The 22,339-nt window shown below is 49.1% G+C and overlaps 1 protein-coding gene across 1 annotated transcript; it reads right to left on the reverse strand.

Annotated features, from left to right (window-relative positions):
- Positions 1-208: 208 nt before the first annotated feature.
- On the reverse strand, positions 209-21,700 carry LOC144170490 (myogenesis-regulating glycosidase-like). The gene is made up of 8 exons (XM_077700329.1): positions 21,316-21,700; positions 21,123-21,234; positions 17,292-17,577; positions 12,140-12,376; positions 8,800-9,614; positions 7,822-7,972; positions 7,345-7,740; positions 209-3,597 (listed from the first exon to the last, which is right to left on the reverse strand). The coding sequence occupies exons 2-8, from the start codon at positions 21,125-21,127 to the stop codon at positions 3,271-3,273; spliced, it is 2,217 nt and encodes a 738-aa protein (XP_077556455.1). The 5' UTR covers positions 21,128-21,234; positions 21,316-21,700; the 3' UTR covers positions 209-3,270.
- Positions 21,701-22,339: the final 639 nt, after the last annotated feature.

Here is a 22,339-nt window from a genome sequence, read left to right on the forward strand (position 1 = left end):
GGGCAAACCACCAAATTTGACAAACTTCCCATAAATGGCCGTGACCTTTCTAGTCAACTAAGCTTAGCAGATATATCCCTTACAAGTGCAGGCATGCACTTGCTTTATTCAGCTTTTCGTCGCCTTTTTTTTTTATTTTGCAGAGCTGAAAGGCTGTGTTTAGAAGAAGCTGGATGCCCGTGAAACACCAAGACAGTGCAACACCAGAGGCATTGTGTACTCACTTTATTAAAAAATACACTTTGGGTCACTCATTCCTTCAGAGCCTTCAGCACCAACAATACAGGTATCTCGCCTGCCTTCACAAAGCTGCCCAGAGCCTGTGACAGGAACACTGCAGCTACTTCTAAGAGCGCCTCCAAACAGCGCGGTACACAAACCCTCACCGCTTGGCGCTGAAAGTAACCGGTAAAGTCAATACTGCAGCAGGGTATACTTGTTGGCATCGTACTTTGTCGACACCAGCAGAAAGGCACTCGGACACCAGACAGCTGCCACAGCCACGACAAATTCTGCTGTGAAATGCCGCTGTCTCCTCTCGATTATCACAGCCAAAACAGTATATACATGCGACAACAATTCGAGGCCTTTACGGCTTCACAGCAACACCCCCGCTCATCAGAAGGCACTTGTCTAAAAAAGCAATCGGTAAACTGCCCGAAGAAGACTCTTGACACATTACACTAGTAACACGGCTCACAACTGTTCCTCTTTACCGAGCAAAGAACTGAAGGGGAAACTTGTGGCAATTGCTAAACAACATACCTGGAACTACCATACGCAACCACAGGACTGAATACACACTGACCAAGACTGGGAAATGCACTGTTCATCTCGGCGTGTTCACCAGGCTGATCAAGTCAGCAAATGCAAAACAAGGTGATGAAACGTCTCACAGACACTTTACACTGCTGTCAGCTGCTACCAAGTGAGCCTCAGCGCATAGTTAAAATACTACTCACACTGCGGGCAGGGATGCTTACAGAAGTGCACAATTGTCTCTTCAGAACTTGATTCATTAAAGCAAACAGCCCAGCTCAACTAATTAAAAAAAAGGCACATGCAAACACAAGCATCACTCTTGTGTTTGAAGTTCGCGTGTGTTTCTGAGCAAAAATGACAATGCATCACCTGTACTCCAAATGCCCAACTGGAAATGCATACATAGAAAAGGCAGACAAGACACATGATCCTTAAAACTAAGCAAGGATACTTAAAATCGGCAGGGAACCTTTTCCCAAAACTAGCCAGGGTGTGGCACACTTGATCTCTCTCATAAGGCAGCCAAACTTGTGTGGGCACCAGGCAACGAACAGAAATGAAATTATTCACTAAACTAAAATCCATTTATGCCAAAGCACAGCAATCGTAGCCCAAATGCTTCCTGGTGTGGAGGCTACATGAAGGGAGGAAGAATTTATGTGCTGCTAGCTGTAGAGTGCACAACATGACGACACGACACACTTTGACGACACTTTACAAACACAAGCTGATCCAAGTACGGCAATGCATTGAATTGTGGGCAGCTTTTACTTTGCCCGGACTAAAGCACACCCTTGGTTTTGTTCCGCAGATTAAAATGAGCAGAAACATATCTGGGCGCTGCTCAAACAGTAACTAAAACCAGAAAGACTCGGAGCAGCTAAGCAGCTTTTTGATTTAAAGTTCATAAGGCTGATTTGTTTTTTCTGAAGCCTGCCATAATTAATGAGGGCTTTTTTATCTCATACCATATGCTGGCATTGGCCCACACAATCCTGAACTTATCGATCCAAACACGTTCCTTTATGGGTACTGATGGTTGAATACTTCACACACTGTTGCAAGGTGTCATCATTGAAAGGTACACCTGTTCAGCAAGTAAAAGCTGGGACCAGCCGCTAAAGTAACAACTAGAGATACAGCTGATTTATAGCCGCAAACCCCACACAACTCAACAATCTTCGATACAGCTTATAGAAAACAATGCGATACCTTCCCCAATTCAACTGCAACATTAATTACAGCTCATGATTCTGCATACAGCAATCTCTGCAAAAAGGTTTCAGTGCTTAGCGCTTTGCTGCCCTGGAAGTTGGAAGTGATGTTAAGCTGACAGAGCAAGCTGTATTTACAAGGACCATATTAAACCAACTAGCAAGGCTGCACTTACTATGGCAAAAACGGTAGCGGCCGCTTGAAAATTTTGATTCAGAAAGATACTGCTCGTTAAATGTATCTTTTCATTTTTGATATATCTGGCTGCTTCCATGTGCTTTCAGGGGTTTAGTGTCGAGTCATACTCTGACTAAACTCACTTGGTGAGGAATTGCATTATCGACATATAATGCCTACAAGAATAGGCCTGCTAAAGAATATATATATATATATTGACACAAGCCACAACACAACCGCGAATGCTGGCTTCGGAAGTCACTTCACCACCATGTGCTAGCTTTGTCAGCAGCTAGTCTCTCCATCACCAACCTCATGATTTGATCATCAGTATCATACGCTCTTCATTCATCATCAGCGGACGGGAAGAAGTCGTCGCACAGACTTTGCAAGCGCTTGCATGCTTCCTTCACTTTGCGACAGTTTTTGCATAAAACCAACGTTGGTAACCTTTAACCACTGAGGCACAACGTCTCATCTGTGACAATATTTTTTTTTTTTTTTTTTGTGAAATCACATCCAAATGTGGCAGTCTCTTAATGCTCAAGACTATTCTTAATGTGCTATGTTCTTCATGCTCCAGTTTAAGGCTAGTTTCTTTCTGGTCCCGTTAAGTATTTCAGTGTTGGGCTTTTCACTCCATTTAAGCATTTTTGAAAGGTGATGGAAAATGTACGATGGTGACATGGCTGGACGGAAATGCAGAAATGTACTACCAATACATAAATGACACTAAAGGGTAGACGTCTGTGTGGCCACAACTTTTGTTCACTTTCATTAAGTGACAGGCTCTGTGACACATTCAATATGACTGCCTTTTCCTGACAAATTGAAATTGGCTTGCATAACTATCTATATCGTACTTTGTACGTTCACTCAAAGCTGCAACACATCCTATGTGCAAACTGCTTGTAGCTTTTTGCGCAATTTCGTTCGCCCTATAGTAATTCGAAGCATCAATGTTTACATTAAGTGCGTCCTGCCTTTGGCTGCTTTAACGTTGCAGCTGGACGATCTTTGATCAACTGGCCGCTAAAACAAAAAAAAAAGAACACCGGTGGTACGCCCGCTTGAGAAGATATGGGAAAAGCGAGAGCAAAGAACCTCCCCGCCCGATCAGCACTTGTCGGAGCGTGAGAAGTAGGTGACCTTCTCCAGGGGCGCCTGGACGCTGATCCACTTGCCACCGCGGTGCAGCTTCTGGTCCTCGCACCACCAGCCCTGCGGCAGGTAGACGTAGGCCGAGTTGCGGCCGGGCTCAAGCACGGGCGCCACGATGAGGTTGTGACCGAGGGCAAACTGGTGCCCCGCCCCGTAAGTGTTGTGGTCTCGGGGGTCGAGCCACCACAGGGGACGCACCAGGGGTGCCCCCTCCTCCTGCAGGGCCTCTCGCATGGCCGGCTCCACCCGGGTCTTGCGGAACTGCGTCAGCACCCGCGACACCTGCAGAGAGCAGACGGCCAGTGAGACGTCTGAATGACACACGCAAGGTTACAGTGTCAGGACCGAGGATGGGCAGGCGAACATGATTAGCGCAAAACAGAGCAACAGTTGCGAATACACTAGTGCCCACGCGCATTGCTTGCCAGCCCAGAAGATAAAAAAAAACTCACTCATTAGGGCATCATACTACAAGAGCAAGCTTGTTGAAAACTATTTGGTATCATTTGTTAAGGGGGGACGTGGCTTTCAAAATCAACTTTTTTATTTCTGAGTGGATTTTGATGAAAATTGGCACAGCAACTGGAAATGCTTCTGTGATAACACCATAAAAATTGCAAGATAATATTTTGATAACTTTTTTATTTATTAAATTTTCTTTCTGTTCCGCTTGTACCGAGCTTGAGCGACTTATAAAACACGATAGAAAACTTGTTCGAAGTGCTTTGCATTCCCAAATGAATGGGCGAGGTCGTGACAGTTTTAGAATTTTTTTTTTACAAAACAATATTTTTTAGTTTTCATTTTTTCAGAGGTTAATGTGCAACAGGCATGTCGACTGTGAACGACTATTTGAATAAAAAAGTCACAAAAAACAAATCTGGAAAACCAAAAGTGTCACGACCTGAACTGTTCATCAAGGAATGTAATGCAAGAAACAAAATCAAAATAGACCCAGTGGTCACGAAGAAATCCCTGGTACAAGCGACATAGGTGGCAAAAAAAACTGTTTTGAGAAAACGGCTTCCGAAGTTGCAACATAGGTTTCACTTATCAAAAGTCGCCACGGTTGCAGCCTTTCATGTCCTTTTGAACATGGGGCTTCTGGAAGACCTTGCCTTGAAATTGGAGTGCCTTTTACAGCCTTTCTCTTTCCAGAAAACATCATTTTCAGCTCCTCCGTGAAGAGTACATACCCCCTTTGCAAACCAACCGGATGGGAAGATGGGTTTCAATGGGCTTTCAATGCAAAGTAGGTTAGCGGGTTGGCTGTATCGCAGTGGACAACCTCCTTTTGCAGTGTTGTCACCATGGCAACAAGTTAAGCATTTTTTTTACTTAAATTTGAACATTTTTGGCTTTTTTTATGCTTTATCTTACCTGGCACAGCAACTTAGTACTCATACGTGCAGGTGTTCATTGCCAAAAGTTTGCATACCACAAGGATGAAAATGAGCTACTTTGAAGCTTGGTAGAGTATTCTGCATAACTCCGCACTTCAATGCAAGAGCATATTTTTTTACTACTTTTGACATTCAAGGCATCCAATATTTCTCGCAGCACAGCCAGTATGCCCTAAGCAATGGTATCAATAATTTCCCTAAAAAAATCACTGTTAAATGCTGCCACAGTAACGTACATTTTTAACGCAGAGAGCATATTTTTATTCCTATATTACTAACTCAAACCTGTTTGCATGAAAATTACAAGTGCACAGGAATAAAAAACGTAGCGCAAGAAAGGCGATATGACTCGCGCGCTTCGCAGCGCACGCTTACCGCGACATATCGTACTTTGATTATCGCTGATATGGCTTGTCAGGTCACTTTTAATATTAAATCTAACGTCGCAGGCATTAATTACAACTACTGGCATTCAATCGTAACCGGTTGCCCAGTCATGTGATGCTCCAATGCGCGTCGGCTATGCCGTGCGCGCCGCAGCGTTTGACGCGTCGACCATTTCTTTCTCAAGGCTAGCGAGCCCACATTCAAAACACAGCAATAACTAAGCGTGTAAACATCGCAAATCCGACTAAAAGTTCACTTCACGAACCGCTATCGCAAGCGCGCACACCGCGTCACCCTCCAAGGTCTGGCGATGGTAGAGTCACGCGCACCACGAAGCGTTCGATGACCTCCGCCTTTCGAGCCACACAACTTCCCGTAATCTGGCTCGTTATCTCTGGCATTCCCATCGCGATAACGTGCGTGTTGAATACCACAGATTGAACAGAAACTCGGCCGAGCGAAGCGGCGAAAATGAACTCCATCCGCTCGCTACGCAGCTCAGGCGGCCGCCATCTTGCGTTGCGCCCGCGACATCCAATCAGGAGACCGGAGGACCAATAGCGCTTCAGCATCTATTTCTAGTTTCGTTTGTGCGTCGTTTCTTTTCTGCCGTTTGTGCGTTTGTGAATGAACGAAGATACAAGAGACGAGCGGAACCGGAAAGACGATCGCTCGGCCGATCTAACCATATCAAAATGGCCGCGCCCGGTGGCACCGTTGCGGAGATAGAGCGCTCCGAAAATTGCCGTTTTTTCGCCCTTTTGCGCTGATAGTTTGTCACCGCGCCTGACAAAAGTATTTTTTTATGCCACTTTGCGACGCTTTTCAGCGTAAAAACTTTGCAGGCGCACAGAATAGGAAACATAGAAGCCGAATATGTGGGTTTCAAAGAAACGATGATTTGGTCATTTTTCCGAAGTTGAAAGCCGCGTCCCCCCTTAAAAGAGCCACCAACAAATTATTGTACCCGTATCCTGTTTCCACTTGGTGGCTACACAACATTTTGGTTGTGCTGCTACATTTTTGCTCTGGCAACAAGGAGAACCGTATTATGTTGACGCACACGTTCAGTTGGTTTTTAGTAACCCCTTTACAACTGTGGTGTCCAAGTAAAGAGTGCAGTCTGGTCAGTCGAATCATCTGTATGTGTGTAAACATGTCTTTTGCTTATATTTGCTTATGTTATTTTGCTTATTTGCTTACATGCTTTTTGCTGATAGAACCTGAAAGGTGTGAGAATTCTCAGACATCTTATTTTTTGGACTCACCGAACCCCCAAGAGCTTCCAGTTTTCCAGTGTAGACGTGAGTAAAAGCTGGGTACTCTCACTCACAAGCTTGCTGGAGTTCCAGTTTCACTTCTGCGGCTAAGGTGTACCCCCTTTTCCTGCCGAGTGGGCTGCCGAGTTGGGTGGTAAGCCTAATCGCCTCTTGCGGGGCCGCCGCATGCCGCCGTTTTGCCCTTCGTTCACTCATGTTTGTTGGGTTTCATCGTTCCAGCAATCATTTGTGAATTTTTATGAGCCTTGTGCACGCATTTTTTACACACCCGCGTTTGCGATTGTGCGCCGGCGGCGGCTTCTGCAGGAAGTGACTCGCGCTGCACGCGGCAGTGGGAGGAGCCTGACCAGTTTCGCCAATGGGGAGGCGCGCACCCTATGGCGGGAGCTTCGAAGCGCTTGGGCATGCCGAGGATATTTGATGGGCGCTTCCGTAAGTGGCGCGTATGACGCTTTACAGCCCACGTTATCCGCTTTTTTTCTCGCATGCCCCTCTCGTTTGCCCCTTGAGTTGCGTTTCAGCAAGCGGCAGGGGTCGCTGGAGCTACTCACATCGTGCGGGTTGTCTCCCCAGCTGCGTCAGCGCGCCTGTGGCTTGCGGGGCGCACTTTTGCGGGGAGAAAACGTTCAATGCGGTTCACTCTCACGCCCGCGTAGACGATTAAGCTCCGATAGACACAGAAAGAGTGCGCCAGCCGTGTATGCGCACCACGTCTTCTTTTGCAGGAAATGCTTCACGGGATGAACACTTCATTAAAACCGCGAATTTCAATGTAGCGAAATTTCAATGTAACGAAGTAAATTACGAATTTTACCGACTTCGTTACATCGCTGTTTAACTGTATTACAAGAGCAACACAACATAACACATTAACTTGATAAAAGATGACAACGTAACGCTTCAGCAAAATCTTTTGCTTTTAAAACATTAAGAGGTAAAGATTAGTGCGTACAACCCACCTTGGTGAGCTCGAAGTCGTCGTTGTAGTCGCTGGGCAGCACGGAGAACTGCAGGACGGGCAGGAAGACTGCCAGCTGCCACCAGCGGAAGTACAGCTCCCGCTCAGGCTTGGTGCCGGGGGCCACCAGGTCGCCACCCACGCAGCCAGGCCCCACCAGCCGGTGGCCCAGCAGGCCCAGGGTGAGCACCTTGGGCAGGATGCCCTGCAGGGCCCGCCACGTGGACGGCTGGGGCGCCAGCGTCACGAACCCGGGGCCCCCGGGGCTGCCCACCAGCGGGCTGCTGCGCGCCGCCACCGCCAGGTAGCGCCCCAGGAAGGCCGACGCCCAGCGGCCCTGGCCGTAGGGCAGCGCCCGGGCCTCGCCACCACGGAACACGAACCCGTCCACGCCCAGCTGCATTGTCATCGTAGAGGAGAGCCGTTTAATATCGGTGCAACACTCGCGGAAAAGGGTGCCGCTCCCATTTTCACCCACCGTGCGGTTGAGCTCGTGCAGCTGGTCGAGGAACCAGTTGGCCGCCCGCTCCTCGAACAGGTTGACGACCGCACACAGGCTGCCATTCCAGCGCGTCAGCAGGGGCACCTTGCTCTGGTCGGCCAGCAGGTACTCCCCGTCCATGGCCGCCCTGTTGAGGAGGAGGAGAGGGGGGGGGGAGGTCACACTGAGGGGTTAGGGGGACCTGGGGCAACACTAAGGCCACACGAGTGGCAACCTCGATATTATGCGGGCTGAGAACCACAATAAGGAAAGCTGCCAAAGGGATTCAGTAAAGAGGATTTGCCCCGCAGCAAAAAACCAATGACGAAAGACAAAAGCAATTTCCCTCTTGAGATGAAGACGTAAAGACGTAAATCATGCATATGATCTGTAATTGATTGATTGATTGTAGGGATTAACGCGCCAACGCAACACAGGCGATGAGGCACGCCATAGTGGAGGGCTCCGGATTAATTTTGAACACCTGGGGATCTTTAACATGTGCTGAAATCTCGTACACACGGGCATTTTTGCTTTTCGTCTCCATCAGAAAAGCGGCCACCATGGCCGAAAATCGAACCCGCGACCTCGTGCTCAGCAGCGCAACGCCTTAGCCACTGAGCCACCGCGGCGGGTATATCAACTGTAATTGCTTCTTTAGCTGCAAGAGCCATTTTTCTCAGCTTATGCTCTTACAGTGAAGTTGTATTAGAGCCCTTTCGTACATATTTTTGTGCCCACATTGAAGCATACACAGCTTAACGAAGACAAGCTGACTAGCACCCTTTGTATAGCAGGTACAGAAACAGCGTGACCACATTTATTTTCCAACTGCCATTGCTAACAATCTAGGGTAGTGCATGAAACCCGGCTCTGCATTGTTATATGTGCATTCGCTTGTGCAAAAGTACTTCTTGCAACCAGTAGACCTTTTTTGAACAACCCGACGGGGGAAGTGGCAAAAGGCGTGCGCACCCAAAGTTGAGTGAGTTGAGGCAGAAGTAGGGGTGCACGTCGAGCAGCACGCGGTTGCCCTTGTTGTGCAGGATGTGGACGATCTCGGCCGGGTGCGGGAAGGCCTCCTTCCGGAAGGCCAGGTCGCCCTGCACGTGCTGCCAGCCGTCCCGGATGAGCACCAGGCCCCCGTTGAAGCCGTGGTTGACGAAGCGGTTGGCATACTCGTGCACCGTCGCCTGCGTCAGGCTGCCGTCCTCGCCAGGCCGCGGCACCAGCACAGGGTGCCGCACAAAGGTCTCCTCGGGAGCCGTCAGGTTGCCCCACGAGCGGGAGGGGGCCGAGGCCCGGTGGATGGCCAGCACGTCGGGCCCCGTGCACAGGGTGTAGTTGAGCTCCTCCTTGGCGGCCAGGCACAGCCGCTCGCTGCCCGAGGCGTTGAAGCTGAACATGAGGCCCCCCTGGCCGGGGCTGGCCCGCACCGAGACGCCACGCGACGACAGCCAGTAGGGCTCGAGCACGGCGCCCAGGGGGTCGGCGGCGCCCGTCTCAAAGGCCATCATGTCCAGCTGCAGGCCGGAGAGGGGCCAGCTCAGGTTGGCCACCTCGCCCATGCCGAACCAGTAAGCCCCCGAGAGGTCGTAGCAGTCGACCAGCTCCGTGTGCACACTGGCGGCGCGCCAGTGCACCTCGTAGCAGGCCACCTCATCGTCGCGGCCCGAAGGGCCTCGGGGGGAGGAGACCCGCATCTCGAGCCGCGCCCGGTACTTCCACTCGTAGCAGTAGCCCAGCTGCAGCACGGGGCACACGTGCGCCTCCAGGGCTGGGGGAATCACCTGCACACGCAGTGGGCACGCACAGTCACAGGCACGCCACCACAGTAGGGTTGCCACCTGCTCAGTTTTCGACCGGCCCAACCGTTTTTTTTTAAACAGTGGGCCAGTTGCCAGTCCGTACTTAAAACTGACCGTCATTGGCCTGTTTTTTGGCCATCATGCCACAACTATTTGTTTTTTGCATTTTATAACCGTCAATTCAGCAACTGCGACGATAAATATGTGTCGACAAGCTACACAGAGACTTGCGAGAAGAGAAAATTTGCGGGTGAACGCGCTCCCCGAGATGGAGGGGGACCAAGGGGAGGAACAATACAACAAAATGCCTTCCCTGCAGCACATTCAGAGCAATAACCAAAATCTCAGTCAGTTTCAGTACAAACGTTATGTTGATTTCTCTCTAGGAAAACGCTACAATAAATGCCGTTGCATATAAAAAACCATGGCATCTTTACTTTTTTTTAGGCTGTGGCTAGCGTTCCGTCCAGACGGAACTGACATGAAATTTGTACAGTTCCATCCAGGCGAAAACAACACCAGCTGATCAAACGCCATTTTGAGTCTTCAGATTTGGTGTAGGGGTTGCGCTTCGGATAATGCAACCCCTACACCAATTCCGAAGACTCGGAGTGGCGTCTGATCAGTCGGTCTTCCTTTCATCTAGATGGAACTATACAAATTTCCCATCAGCTCCGTCTGGACAGAACGCTAAGCTCTCAGTTAGATTCCGTCTGGACGGAAGGTTACCCGCAGTGCTTCATTCCGTCTGGATGGAACTTCAGCACTTGTTATCGTTCCGTCTGGATGGAACGCCAGCCAGAGCCTTTTTTTAACACAAGTTCAGCCTCTTATATACCATGCCCCCCTCCCCCCACCCTCCACCGAAGGGCCAGCTTTTTTTTTTTTTTTCGAGGGAAGGTGGCAACCATACGCCATAGTAAGAGTGGGTGGATGGATCAAACTCCCAGGGGATTATTGGTTAATTTGGTGGATGTAGTTAATTTGGTGGTAGTAGATAATTTGTTGGATGTAGCTGTCACCACATTCGCTGCATCACAATGAGCATTTTGAAGAGGCTTTCCCACAAGCGCTAACTCCACAGCAAAAGCTACCCTAACATAGCCTACGTGTTCCTGTCTGTGCATCAGACATAGCCCTGTCCGTCCCGTGGCCTCACGAAGTTGTGCAGGTGTGCAGGCTGCCGCAAGAGAGGTCATGGGATACACACGTGGAGCCACCATTAAAAGGGACCATTGTCTCATGAGAGGCTATGTTGTCAAGATCACAATTGGTCATCTCACCCATACTGCATTACATTGCTGGTACTGTAACACCTTTGCACACCAAGGGCAGAAAGTCTGCAAAGTTTCTGTTTTCAAACAATACATCATGCTGTGACACATTTACAAAAACACCCGTAGTCCGAATATACATGAAGTTTGAAACGTTCACCCTGCACAAAATCAAATTTTTTCATCATGACTTTTCCCAAGTCCTCACTTCTGCTACTGCACATTCTCTTCATCCCAAGCGTGAATGTGCGGGGAAAAGGGTAGTTATTTGACATGTTGCTATTTGTGGCTGCTCCAACAAACGCAAGCTTTTCATGCACGCTTTTCAACTAATTTTCACGTTGATTCAACTAGTGTAGGTCATTTTGAATTGCACTTAGTCCAATTCAGTCCCTATGCAGAAAGCACCAGCTCAACTCAGCTCCTTTTGCCCATGCCCGCCCAGGTCCCTTACGGTGCAAAAAAAAAAATCACACAAAAGAAATGCCACATTAGCTTCCTCGTAATGTCTGTCTAATGATCAATACCCTCGGGACAGCACAGCGGTTTGAGATAGGTGGCAAGGCAGTGGAAGTGGTAAGCGAATATATCTACTTAGGCCAAGTTGTGACCCCGGATCCCAACCATGAGGCAGAGACAATTCGACGGATAAGAATGGGGAGGAGTGCATACGGCAGACATTCTCAGGTAATGAATCGCAGCCTACCATTGTCCCTGAAGAAGAAAGTGTATGACAGCTGCATCTTACCAGTACTCACCTACAGGGCACAATCTTGGAGGCTCACTAAGAGGGTTCAACTTAAATTGAGAACGACTCAGAGGGCAATGGAACGGAAGATGATAGGTGTAACATTAAAGGGACAAGAAGAGAGAGGAGTGGGTCAGGAAACAAACGCGTGTTAAGGACATATTAGTAGAAATTAAGAAGAAGAAATGGACGTGGGCAGGGCATGTAATGCGAAGGCAAGATAACCGTTGGTCATTAAGGGTAACAGAGTGGATCCCTAGAGAAGGCAAGCATTGCAGGGGGTGGCAGAAAGTTAGATGGGCAGATGAGATCAAGAAGTTTGCAGGGATAAATTGGTCACAGTGGCACAGGACTGGGATAATTGGAGATTAATGGGAGAGGCCTTTGCCCTGCAGTGGGCATAGATAGGCTGGTGATGATGATGATGAATGCCCGTCTCCAGGTGGCCACTACTCCCCCAGGGGAACGAGGCACCCCGGCCTCACCTGTCCCAGGTCCCCCATCAGGAGGGTGCGCCCCCCGCGGTCGAGCAGGCGCAGCCGCCGGGCCTGGGGGTCGAAGTCGGACTTGGTGGACAGCCGGGTGGCCTCCTGGAAGGCCTCGTGCAGGTGCCACGTGAGCACCACCACGCTCACGATGCTCACCAGCAGCACCGCCAGCACCAGCCGGAAGCGGAACTCGGGCGTCCGCCCCCGCCGCACCAGGGCCAGGGCCTTGGCAGCCTGAAGGGAGAGATGCGTGCATTGAGCCAGACACACCCAGTTGTCCCGCCACACAGGGCCGGTTCATTCTCCTGGATGAGACGACAGCTGCACTGTGCCATCGTCCGATCAGGCAGCAATGTGCACCTTTCCGTCTTACTCTTTCCCCTAATGTGCACGTACATGAATGCAAAAAATAGAATAAAACAATGAGAACGGAAACGGGGGAAGGAAATCATGCCCTGCTTCTTGTTTGCCTGAACTGCCAGGTCGTTCGTGCTAAATTTGCGCACAAAGGCTACACTTCATGGTCAATGTAATCACCCACAGATCGCCAACAGTATTCATTGTGTTACACTGCAATGAAATAAAAGCCAGCTTCCACCTTCCTGGTCAGGCTTTGTGGAAGTCACGGAGGCTGACGATATTTCCAAATTTTTTTAAGGGATACCTTGAAAAACCCTTCCGACAGCCAAGTGCCTTTCACCATGGGACAAACGTGCCTCTGCAGTAGTGCTGCCTGTCTCCTAACGAACACATCAGTACCCCACGCAGCTCCCTTGCTCGCTTTTAGTTTCCTGTGACGCAAATTGCAGCCGCACACTTGTCATTGAATTGCTGCGAGAAAAATTAAGAAGGCAAATGCATCATTCAATTTGTGATTTCTCAGCAGTTAAAGGGACACTGAAGTGAATTTGTCAAGCTCCCATTTTTGCTTGCACTGCGTAGACTGGCTCAAATTAGCACTTTTCATCGCTTATCCGGTTGACAAATCGGTAATTATTTTGCAAAGCGCAAAAGAAGAAAAACTACCATGCGCGGTTTGCGGCGGCCGCACCAACTAAGGCTGTGACGTTGGGAGGAAGGGGCACCGTGATTGAACGATACCCAAGGTTAGCAATCAAACAAGTTTCGGTTTCGGTTTTGGTTCTGTAAAACACAACTGATGGCGTTGTTGGATGGGCATTCTCAATATCTCAGTAATCATCGTACCGCGCTTCTGCCATGTTGTCGGCTGTAAAATGCATAAGATAAGCCTCCCAGGACGGCTTGGAATCGCAGCATTCACTAGCCGAAGCCTACGCAGTGCATGAACGCCCTCCGCGTCCCCGCAGGCGCTCAAATGCCATGCGCTTTTCCCCCATATTTGGAGCTCGCCTCCCTCATGCCTGTATCGTAAAAAGCGTGTTCGCACCAGGCCAAGGGTCTGTTCATTCTGGCCTGTGCCCACTGCCTGCAAGCAGTCGGTGCTTATGGCAACAGCACGCCAACGAGAACTCGCTAGCGCGCCAGTGCCAGCCTGCGCGCGTTTTGTGAACGAGTTCGTGGAGCCATGAACGTTGCGGCCCAAAAAAAGGTGAACTCAGTATAGAAAACATCGGCGGAAAACGAAAAAGTTAACTTATAAAAAAAAAAGCGCGTACCCACGGGGATTGGAACTTGCGACTTGCAAACGCGCGCGATGACATACCTAGCGCTCCAAACCACTCAGCCACAGGCGAGCGCTGCCGACCTTGGAAATATAAGGTATATAATGTATAACCAGTTTACACTTTTATTTAGTTTTAGCATTCCAAGCAGCTTAGGTGACTATTTGTTGTTTTGCGCTCGTGCAGTAAGCATCGCCCAAGTTTCACAATATCTCACGTCTAGCAATTGCATTTCGTAGACGGAAAAGCGTTCGCAGATGCGTAGTCGTGCTGCTGGCCACTGTGCTTGTTCGCGCAGCACAAAAAAGTGCTTCCCGCACCCTAGTTTTACGCTGTACGGTAAAAATATCAGTTGATTTTATTTCATTAGTACAGTCCACGCTCGTTACAACCGACCCTCTTAATCCAGAAAAAAACGTCCGCTGTAGCCGAAGTATGCAGTGTCCGACCGAAGTTGGGGGTGGGGAAGGGCGGAGGTATACGAGCGCATAAGTGCGGACTTTGACCAGGACTGCACATACATGCGGACCCTGTGTTCTTCCTACGCGCCTCCAGCACCTCTTCACAGCGTTCACGCGGGGGAAAGAATCACCTAAGAACCCTGTTTCCGAAGCTTAGCACCTGCACTTGGAAAAGGCCTAGCACATGCGGTCGAGTGTGTAAAGATGCACGCTAAGCTGAGCAAAGAAAGCAAGAATATAACAAGGAGCAATTACTAACCCGCTATAAAATCCGTCGTGGCCTGCAAATTTAGCTAGGCTCTTTTAAAACCCTTTGCGATGAGGCACCGTTCGTCAAGCAAATCGGATCGCTGCTTGACGTCCCCCAAGGCAGCTTCCACATTTCTTATAATTATAGTCTGGGCATTAAAACAGCTCATACAATATAATCTTAAGGACGGCTGTAAATGTCGAAAGTTCTACCAGTTGGACTGTGCACGGCCACCGGCAGATTGCACACAGTGGATGGGAGCCAACCTCCTACTTTAGGAATTTCTTACTTTCACAGGACGGGACGCGAACGATGCATGCGTGGGAATAATAAATGTCGAGCTTCACTGAACCTGAGTTTTTTATTACATAAAAAACCTGTGAAAATGGAGGGCAGACTCGACTCCCACTGCGTCAGTTCCCGTATTCGAAAGCGCTGTTGTTCAATTCCACCAGCCGCGTTTATCGGCAGCGGCCTTGTTCTTAACGGTCGAACGGACCGTCTGCTTAGATAGGCCTGTACTTTTGGCGATGTCGGCCTGTTTTTCGCCGTGTTCGACAGCATTAATCATGGGTCTATTCGTTTCACCTGCACCGCGTGAACCAGTTCAGGGGGTGCCGCACTTCGCCATTCGTTTCAGCGGTGCAGCTCGCGGCACCTGAACCGCGCCGTTCGATTCACCGGTGGTGCCGACGGGTGCAGGACGGGTTCATGGCTTTGCCTGCACTCCCTGCCGAGGAGGTGCAGAAGCAGACGACAAAAGTGCAGGGCTGGTTCCGCCGATGGCGGAACCCGCTTTGCACCGCTGTGAACTGGTTCAAGAGGTGCAGGCTGAATCGAATAGACCGCATATTTAGTTTATCCATTCAGTGGAATCAGCTAGCCTGCCGCTCATGCCGCCGGTCACACACACAAAAAAAAGGCCAGCGGCACTGGCTTGGCTTGGCTGCGCCAATGGCCCGGCTGCCCACAATGTTGCCAGACATAACAGTTTCTTCGCCAAAATAGACAAAGAAAAAGCATACCGGGTGCTGCCACCGCGGAGGTCCGCTATAAGCATTTAATCAAAACAATTTTCACCTAAAATTTAGTCTGTTGTAGCCGATAGTCCGCTATATCCGGGTCCGTTATGAGCGGAGTGGACTCCACTTAAAATGCATAGGGACCAAACAAACCAACAGAAATGGTCTGTTGTAATCGAAAGTCCGTTGTTGCCGGATCCGCTGTAACGAGCGTAGACTGTACCTATATTGACTTCGCTGACTCTTCTCCCGCCTTCAAGAGGCCTTATATTTTCCTACTGGCGTACCAGTCAGCGAAGCGTCGCATGTGTGCTTGTGCAGCGCTTGTGTGAAGCGACCTTGACTTGGAGCTCGATGCAGTGTACAAACTAACCAAGTAAAGAAAGGCACATTCTTCCATTCACAAACGTGTCCTGGCTTCGTTTCAACTGAGCGAACGAATTGCGACGACCCGTCGGCGGCTGGCGGACGAAACGCTGGGCCGACTGACTCTGTCTGAAGGCCGGGGAGCCGTGTAGTAGCGCAGCCAATTGCGAGCTCGGCTCCTCCCGACGCCACACGAAAACGCCACAGAAAATGAGCGAGCGTAAAGAGAGGAGGACAGCATTTTCGAATTAATTTTTCTACTAAATAAAATCGCGTAAACACACCCAGAGTGGTCGAAACATGGCCTGGGGACTCTGGACTACAATTTCCGCTAGTAATCCCGCAAAGTTTACATATCACTTCAGTGTCCCTTTAGGCATCTTCTCCACCAAATCAACACCACAAGATCTATGCAAGGATCACACTTTCAACTGAAGCAAAACTTTCTAGTTGCCTTCTGCGCTCCCTTATTAAGCACCATGTGTCTAAGCACGCTATTGCACTGGACATTGCTGTGCTGCATCATGCGTGCTGCCATTATTAGCAAGGACGCGCTGGCTGCAATTCCCCTCCAGGATTTAATACTTTGCTATAGTGCAAATTAAGGCAAGGCCCCGAAAAAATTTGTAATTTTGTATGACATATTTGTGGATGCTTTGCAACTCCACCACTAAAAGTAAGAGAATAGGTTTGCAAGTTAAAAAAGTTCAATGTTTTATTTCACCTAATTCTGAGCTAATTCAAAGATTAAAATATGGTGAGATGGTTCATGTCACCGTAAATGATTTTCAATTCCTTTGCTGCCGGAAAATTCAACATCCATAATTTTATTATTTGGTCAAATTTACATACAGCATCCTGTACGCACACACACACAAGCTAGTGACAGAAGTCAGAAATTATTAGCATATCAACCATGTGACAGAGTTAGCTGCCCGCTTTGATATGAACCTACCGAGGTATTTCCCACGCTTCATTATAGATGCATCACTGCATGAGCTCAGCTCACTCGGTTGGAACCGGTTGTCTTGGCACTTAGAAGCCCTTGCACGTACACACATACACATAAGGTTGGCACTAGGTCAGCTCATTTTGGAACTGCAATTTCACAACCAAAACAAAGAGAGTACAGGGAAAAAACGTTCAGACAAATGCCAGGTTTAATTATTTGATAACTTATTTCTTCCCAAACAAAATACAGTTTGCAGTCGAGCACAGGCCAAAAGAGCTGCGGAAGGCGAGATCTCCGAGAAGAAACAAAGAACTGTTCAACTTTTCAGCGCCCCTTCATTCAATGAGCAAAGTACAGCCTTTGCTTAGCCACCTGTAGCCTAGCGGGGAGGGGCCCCTAGCGCTCAACGGCTCCCCTGCCGAGCGCCCGCCCTGCCCTCCTGTGGCCCTGCTCACCTTATTGGCCAGGCCCCCTGGCTTGGGCGGTGGCTGCTGGGCGCCCCCCTGGGGCAGCTGCCTGCGCTGCGCCTGGGTGGCCCTGCTCCAGGTGGCGTCGTCCAGGTTCAGCCGGAGGGCGGGGGGCGCCCCCGACAGGCGGCGGGCCAGCCCCGGCGTGGACGGGGGCGAGTCCCTGGGGGTCGTGTTCTGCGAGGGCCCCCCACCCCCCGCCTCCAGCGAGGGCCCTGCCACCGTCGCCAGGGGCAGCAGGTCCTCCGTGCTGGCCGCACCCCCTTCGGGAAGGCTGCATTCGCCCCCAAACAACTTTCCTGAGCAGCGCCCCTCATGGACGGGCGACACAACAGGAACAGAGCCTGGTACATATCACCATCAGCCTATTCAAGTCAGATGCAGGATGAAGGCTTTTCCAATTGACCTCCAACTGCTCCTATCCTGTGCTGCCCAAGTCCAATCTTTGCTGTCAACTTTGGGTCTTGGCTGCTACCACAAGAACCTCAGAGGCTTTCCTGCTTTAACGTGCAGAAAACCGACATCCACTTACTTACATGCTACAACTCCACAATCAGAAATCGTTGCTGGGACAGCTTTGTGATTCATGGCTGAAAGAGCAAAAGGGAATGCTTGAACTTTTCGTTTCATGCGGACTGCTTTAAACAATTAACAAATATTTTCTTACTGCAAGCAATCCATAGGAAAGCTTCAGCTTGACGCACAGGCTAGGCAACAGCTAGGAAGTTGTGCATAAGCTCTTAAAAAGGACAGTGAAGTCAATTGTGCCTGAATCAAATTCCGTGTTTTTCTTTTTTAGATTGACATTCGTTTTTTTCAAGAGGAGTGAAAGGTTATCCTTCCCTTGTGCCACCCTCATCACGGATTAACAACATCAGCCGAAACAACACACAAGACCACAGGGAAAAATTTAATGGACCGTGAGCATGCTTAACCTTACGAACTGTATAGTAATCAACAAAATGGCAATACTAACCACGGAAACAGTGACAATCTAATCTGACATCACTGCGATAATTGGCAAAGTGGACACGAAGGGCACCTTGTGTTTCTACTGTTTCCACGCTTCTAAGGCTTCAGACTACCAATCATCAGTGAAATAAAAGACTGTTGGACTGGATACCAGCGTAGCAAAAGCCAGTTCGACCAATTCACTTATTTGTCCCATAACAAAAGCTCATGCTCACAAACTGCTCACTGACGCACTGGCCAGTCTTTCCTACAAAGACCTCGCTGCACTTAGTGGAACATTGTACGTGATGCTAACATTGCGGGTGTGGGCTACAGTGTGGGACCAAAAGGCTGCTGACACTAACCACCCAGGGTAGGACAAAAAATACCGAACCATACTGTACTAACCACAGAGGTGCTCACTGTACAAGTAGAAAAACTAAAAATTTAGCAACAAATAAGCCTTATTGAATGAAAAGGTACACGTAATCTACAAAAGTATGACCGCCACTCGTAGTGGTGATAAAGTCTCCTTTAGATCGCTACGGGAGCTCAGATTTGTCTACCAGATCATCATTTCTCCGCAGTTTCTCCACAGGATCAGCATTGAACAGTTTCTTGTGTAGAGTCCTTGTGCAGTGGGCACACTCACCACAGTTCCGTTGCAAAGGCACTTTCATGAGCTGACTGGGGTCCGAAGACACTAATGGTGTCTCGTAATTATTTGCTAGTTCCTTGAGGTTGTGAATTGTCTTGTGCACGAACAGCCTGGCAGGCTTGCTTGCCTCCCATGCTTTCTTTCAAGCTTCCCTTCCCCATCACGGAATCTGGCAGCCCAACCAGCGGGTGATAGACAATACAACTGCTCCTCGAAGCTGACTTGTATGGCACAAGATTTCACAACAAGAGATGGTTTGACAACCACTCTTTACGGTCTTAGAAAGAATTGAGTGTTAACAAGCTCCATTTCTTGCCAATGGACACTATCATGGGCATAACATGACGATAAGAAAAGGATAGGGCGCAGTCTAGAAAAAGGTTTTTGTCAAGGAGGGCAATATTGAAACAATTTCTTCCCCCTAAAATCTCGGCTGTTATGTTGTCAAAAAAACATTTTAATAATTTTTTTTTGCATGAACAAGGAAGTCATTCACATAAAAGTGTGGAGTTCGCTGCCCGTCTCAAGCACAATCATTTACCAACCCTGATCATAAGCCTTTCTCCACTCGGCCATCACTATGCCATGGCCTCCGAGCAACCAAGACGGCAGTGTACGATAAAAGTGCATCACTGTCAGGGGGTGCTTAGTACCACACATCTTTTCTCCAGCATATGTGCCACGTGCCTTTGATAGATAATTCTGATGCAATGTGCCTTTTGCAACACTTACGAAAGTTTGGGGTGGACATCGGGCTTTTTTGTAACATTGAGTGGAAAGTCACAGCAACAACTTCCTGAAAACGCGGCGCTGAAGAGCCAGCCAGGACCCAATAGACGATTGAAGCAGATGAAAGAAGAGGTGGGTAAAGGCAGGGGCAGTGTCGAGTGCGCGCAAAGTAGGGGGGAAGGGCCCACCCTCTTAAGCGCCTTACACAACAGGTCATAATGGCCTCTCCTAAGCTTTTATTTCCTCCACGAATGCTTGGCTAGGGGCGGGGCTTGATGGACGCCCGTGCTGCTCCCTTCCAGCACTTTGCGATATGCGATTCAACGTCACCAAGAATTGGAAGGGAAAGAAAAAAGCCAGCTTTAAGTCTTTTGTTCCTAAGCAAACAAGCCATCGTCCACCCCACCCAACCAAAAATCCAGGAGAGCTACGAAAGGTTTGGTTCAAACAAAAAGTAATTCAGCCTTTAGTGTCCCTTTAATATGCACTGAAAATTAGGCTTGTTGGTGCATCTTTGCACATATAAAAAAAGAACTTTGACACAGGGACAAGATATGACATGTACGGTTCACACAGGAATGACTGTCAGAACCACGTGCATGCAATGCTCTTTTCTTTGCCCTACGCCAGTGCTGTATTTTTCTTGCTATTATGGAGTTCTTCAGCACCTGCTTCGTAGTTTCATACACCAAACTTATGCACATACCTGCTCCTGCTTAACGCCTGCTGTGAAGGCCACCGGTATACTCTAAATAACTAAACACATAAACACAATTAAACCATGCATGAGCTTTATGGAAAGCAGACTGCAAAGAGATGAAATGAATGCTACTGATTCCGCAGATCTCGTTCGATTCAACTAATGCCGCAGAATTTGGCAGTGACCCTCCGAACAAGTTGCAGGCATGCATACTTTTTTCTTTCAACGTTATGTGATGCATCCCTTGCTCCAAGCAAACATTTGAGCGTACTTGCGTATGATAATCATCACTATGACCGCGCACCGGTTTATTTACCCTCTCTGTCTTATAAAGGGAAGGGCGAAGACGGGGGGTATTTTCTCGGAGCGCAGAGTCGGTACTTAAAGGAGAGGTAGCGACTGGTGAGTACTGCTACCCCGTCTTCTCGTGACGGAGGTGTCACGCAGCGGAATACTGAGGCGCGGATTCACATGACCCCCTCCCTTTCGAAGGACGAGTCGCACGCTCAGAAGGTTGAAAAGGACGAACCTGAACCCGCCACCCAAACGAGACGGCGACTGCACACGCAGATGCAAGCGGAAAATTATTCTGCAAACACAGAACTGTTTTAAGGCAGTCCAACTTCACGCTGTGTGTTCACCCCATTTCAGCCAGTGCAGACTGCTGATTCTGCGACATTCTCGAGTTTGCAACATCGGGCCCGCCTGTAATGCGCATCGCTATCCGAAAGTAGTATGCACCGCCGGCCGTACCACTACATCGGCAAAACGGCCCGCTTACCTCATGATTGCGCCGAACCCACGCTGCGAGCAAGCAAAGTTTCAGGGAGCTGGACCGTTCATGGAGCCTCGGTTATCTGCATCAACTGACATTCCTGGGCTTGCGACGGCACCTACGAGTGACGCAGACGGAAGCGGCATCCTCAGACCTGTCACTTGTTCACGCATGAATCGCCGCTGGCAGCTCCACTTACACACCAACTGTTGCGCAGCCTCGTGCACTCGGGCGGACTATTATCGGGGACGGCCCTTCGGAATGGTGACCACGATAACGCCTAGGCGCGCACAACACTGACGCCGCGTTATGTCCTTTCGATGAAAGAAAAGAATCCTCGCCACTTCGGTTGCAAGGTCAGCAAAGATCCCCTCGGAGCCGCCACCACAGCAGCCCCAGAAACGACGTCGCAGTCGCTGGTACAACAGTACGAAGTCGGCATTGGTGACAATAGGACTGGAATTTGGATTTCATTTGCGTCTTGAAACCGGGGCAGGCAAATAGGCAAGACGCCAGCGTTTTTAGAAAAATCGTAAATATTCCGTAAACAACATGGAAGAAAAACTGGAAAAACCGTAGGAAAGAGCATGGACAGAAAAGAGAGAGAGAGAGAGCAAGAGAGAGGCATTTTGTTGTTGTTGATGATGATGATACCCTCAAGGAGTGTCGGGACGAAAACAAAAAAGAGGGACCATTGAACTTGGAGGGAAAACCTAATCTAGAGCCAACCTAAACGTAACATCAACGCCTAACATAACCTAACGTTACCTAAAGTAATCATAGTTTTTTTTTCAACCTGCAAAAAGACTCCCCCAGCTATCACCCGACCATCATGCACGGCTCGAACTCCGAAGTGCACCAGAGTTTTATTGGAGTAACTCCGGATTTGCCCACACGTTGATTAATTTATTGATTTATAACGGCATACGAATCGAACCTCGCAAGCTGTACTGCAGAACTCATTGACCCAGTTCCAGTGAATTCACGCATCATTCTGCATCACACGTACTGACCCCTCTACCACTTTCTAGGGACCATACCATACTACCACACATCCACCTACCTAACTCAGACCGTTGGATTATTATTATTATAATTCTTTATTCGGAAGGGGGGGACTCAAGGTTTAGTCAGGGATGGGGAAGGCGATAAAGGGGGTGAGGAGGTCTACATCTCATGAAGTTGAACAGCGCAGGTACGGGACGCGTGTACGGGACCATCTG

The sequence above is a fragment of the Haemaphysalis longicornis genome, unplaced genomic scaffold (genome assembly GCF_048455015.1).
Source record: "Haemaphysalis longicornis isolate Haplotype H1 unplaced genomic scaffold, Haemaphysalis longicornis Haplotype H1 scaffold_2, whole genome shotgun sequence".
NCBI classification, from domain to species: Eukaryota; Metazoa; Arthropoda; class Arachnida; order Ixodida; family Ixodidae; genus Haemaphysalis; species Haemaphysalis longicornis.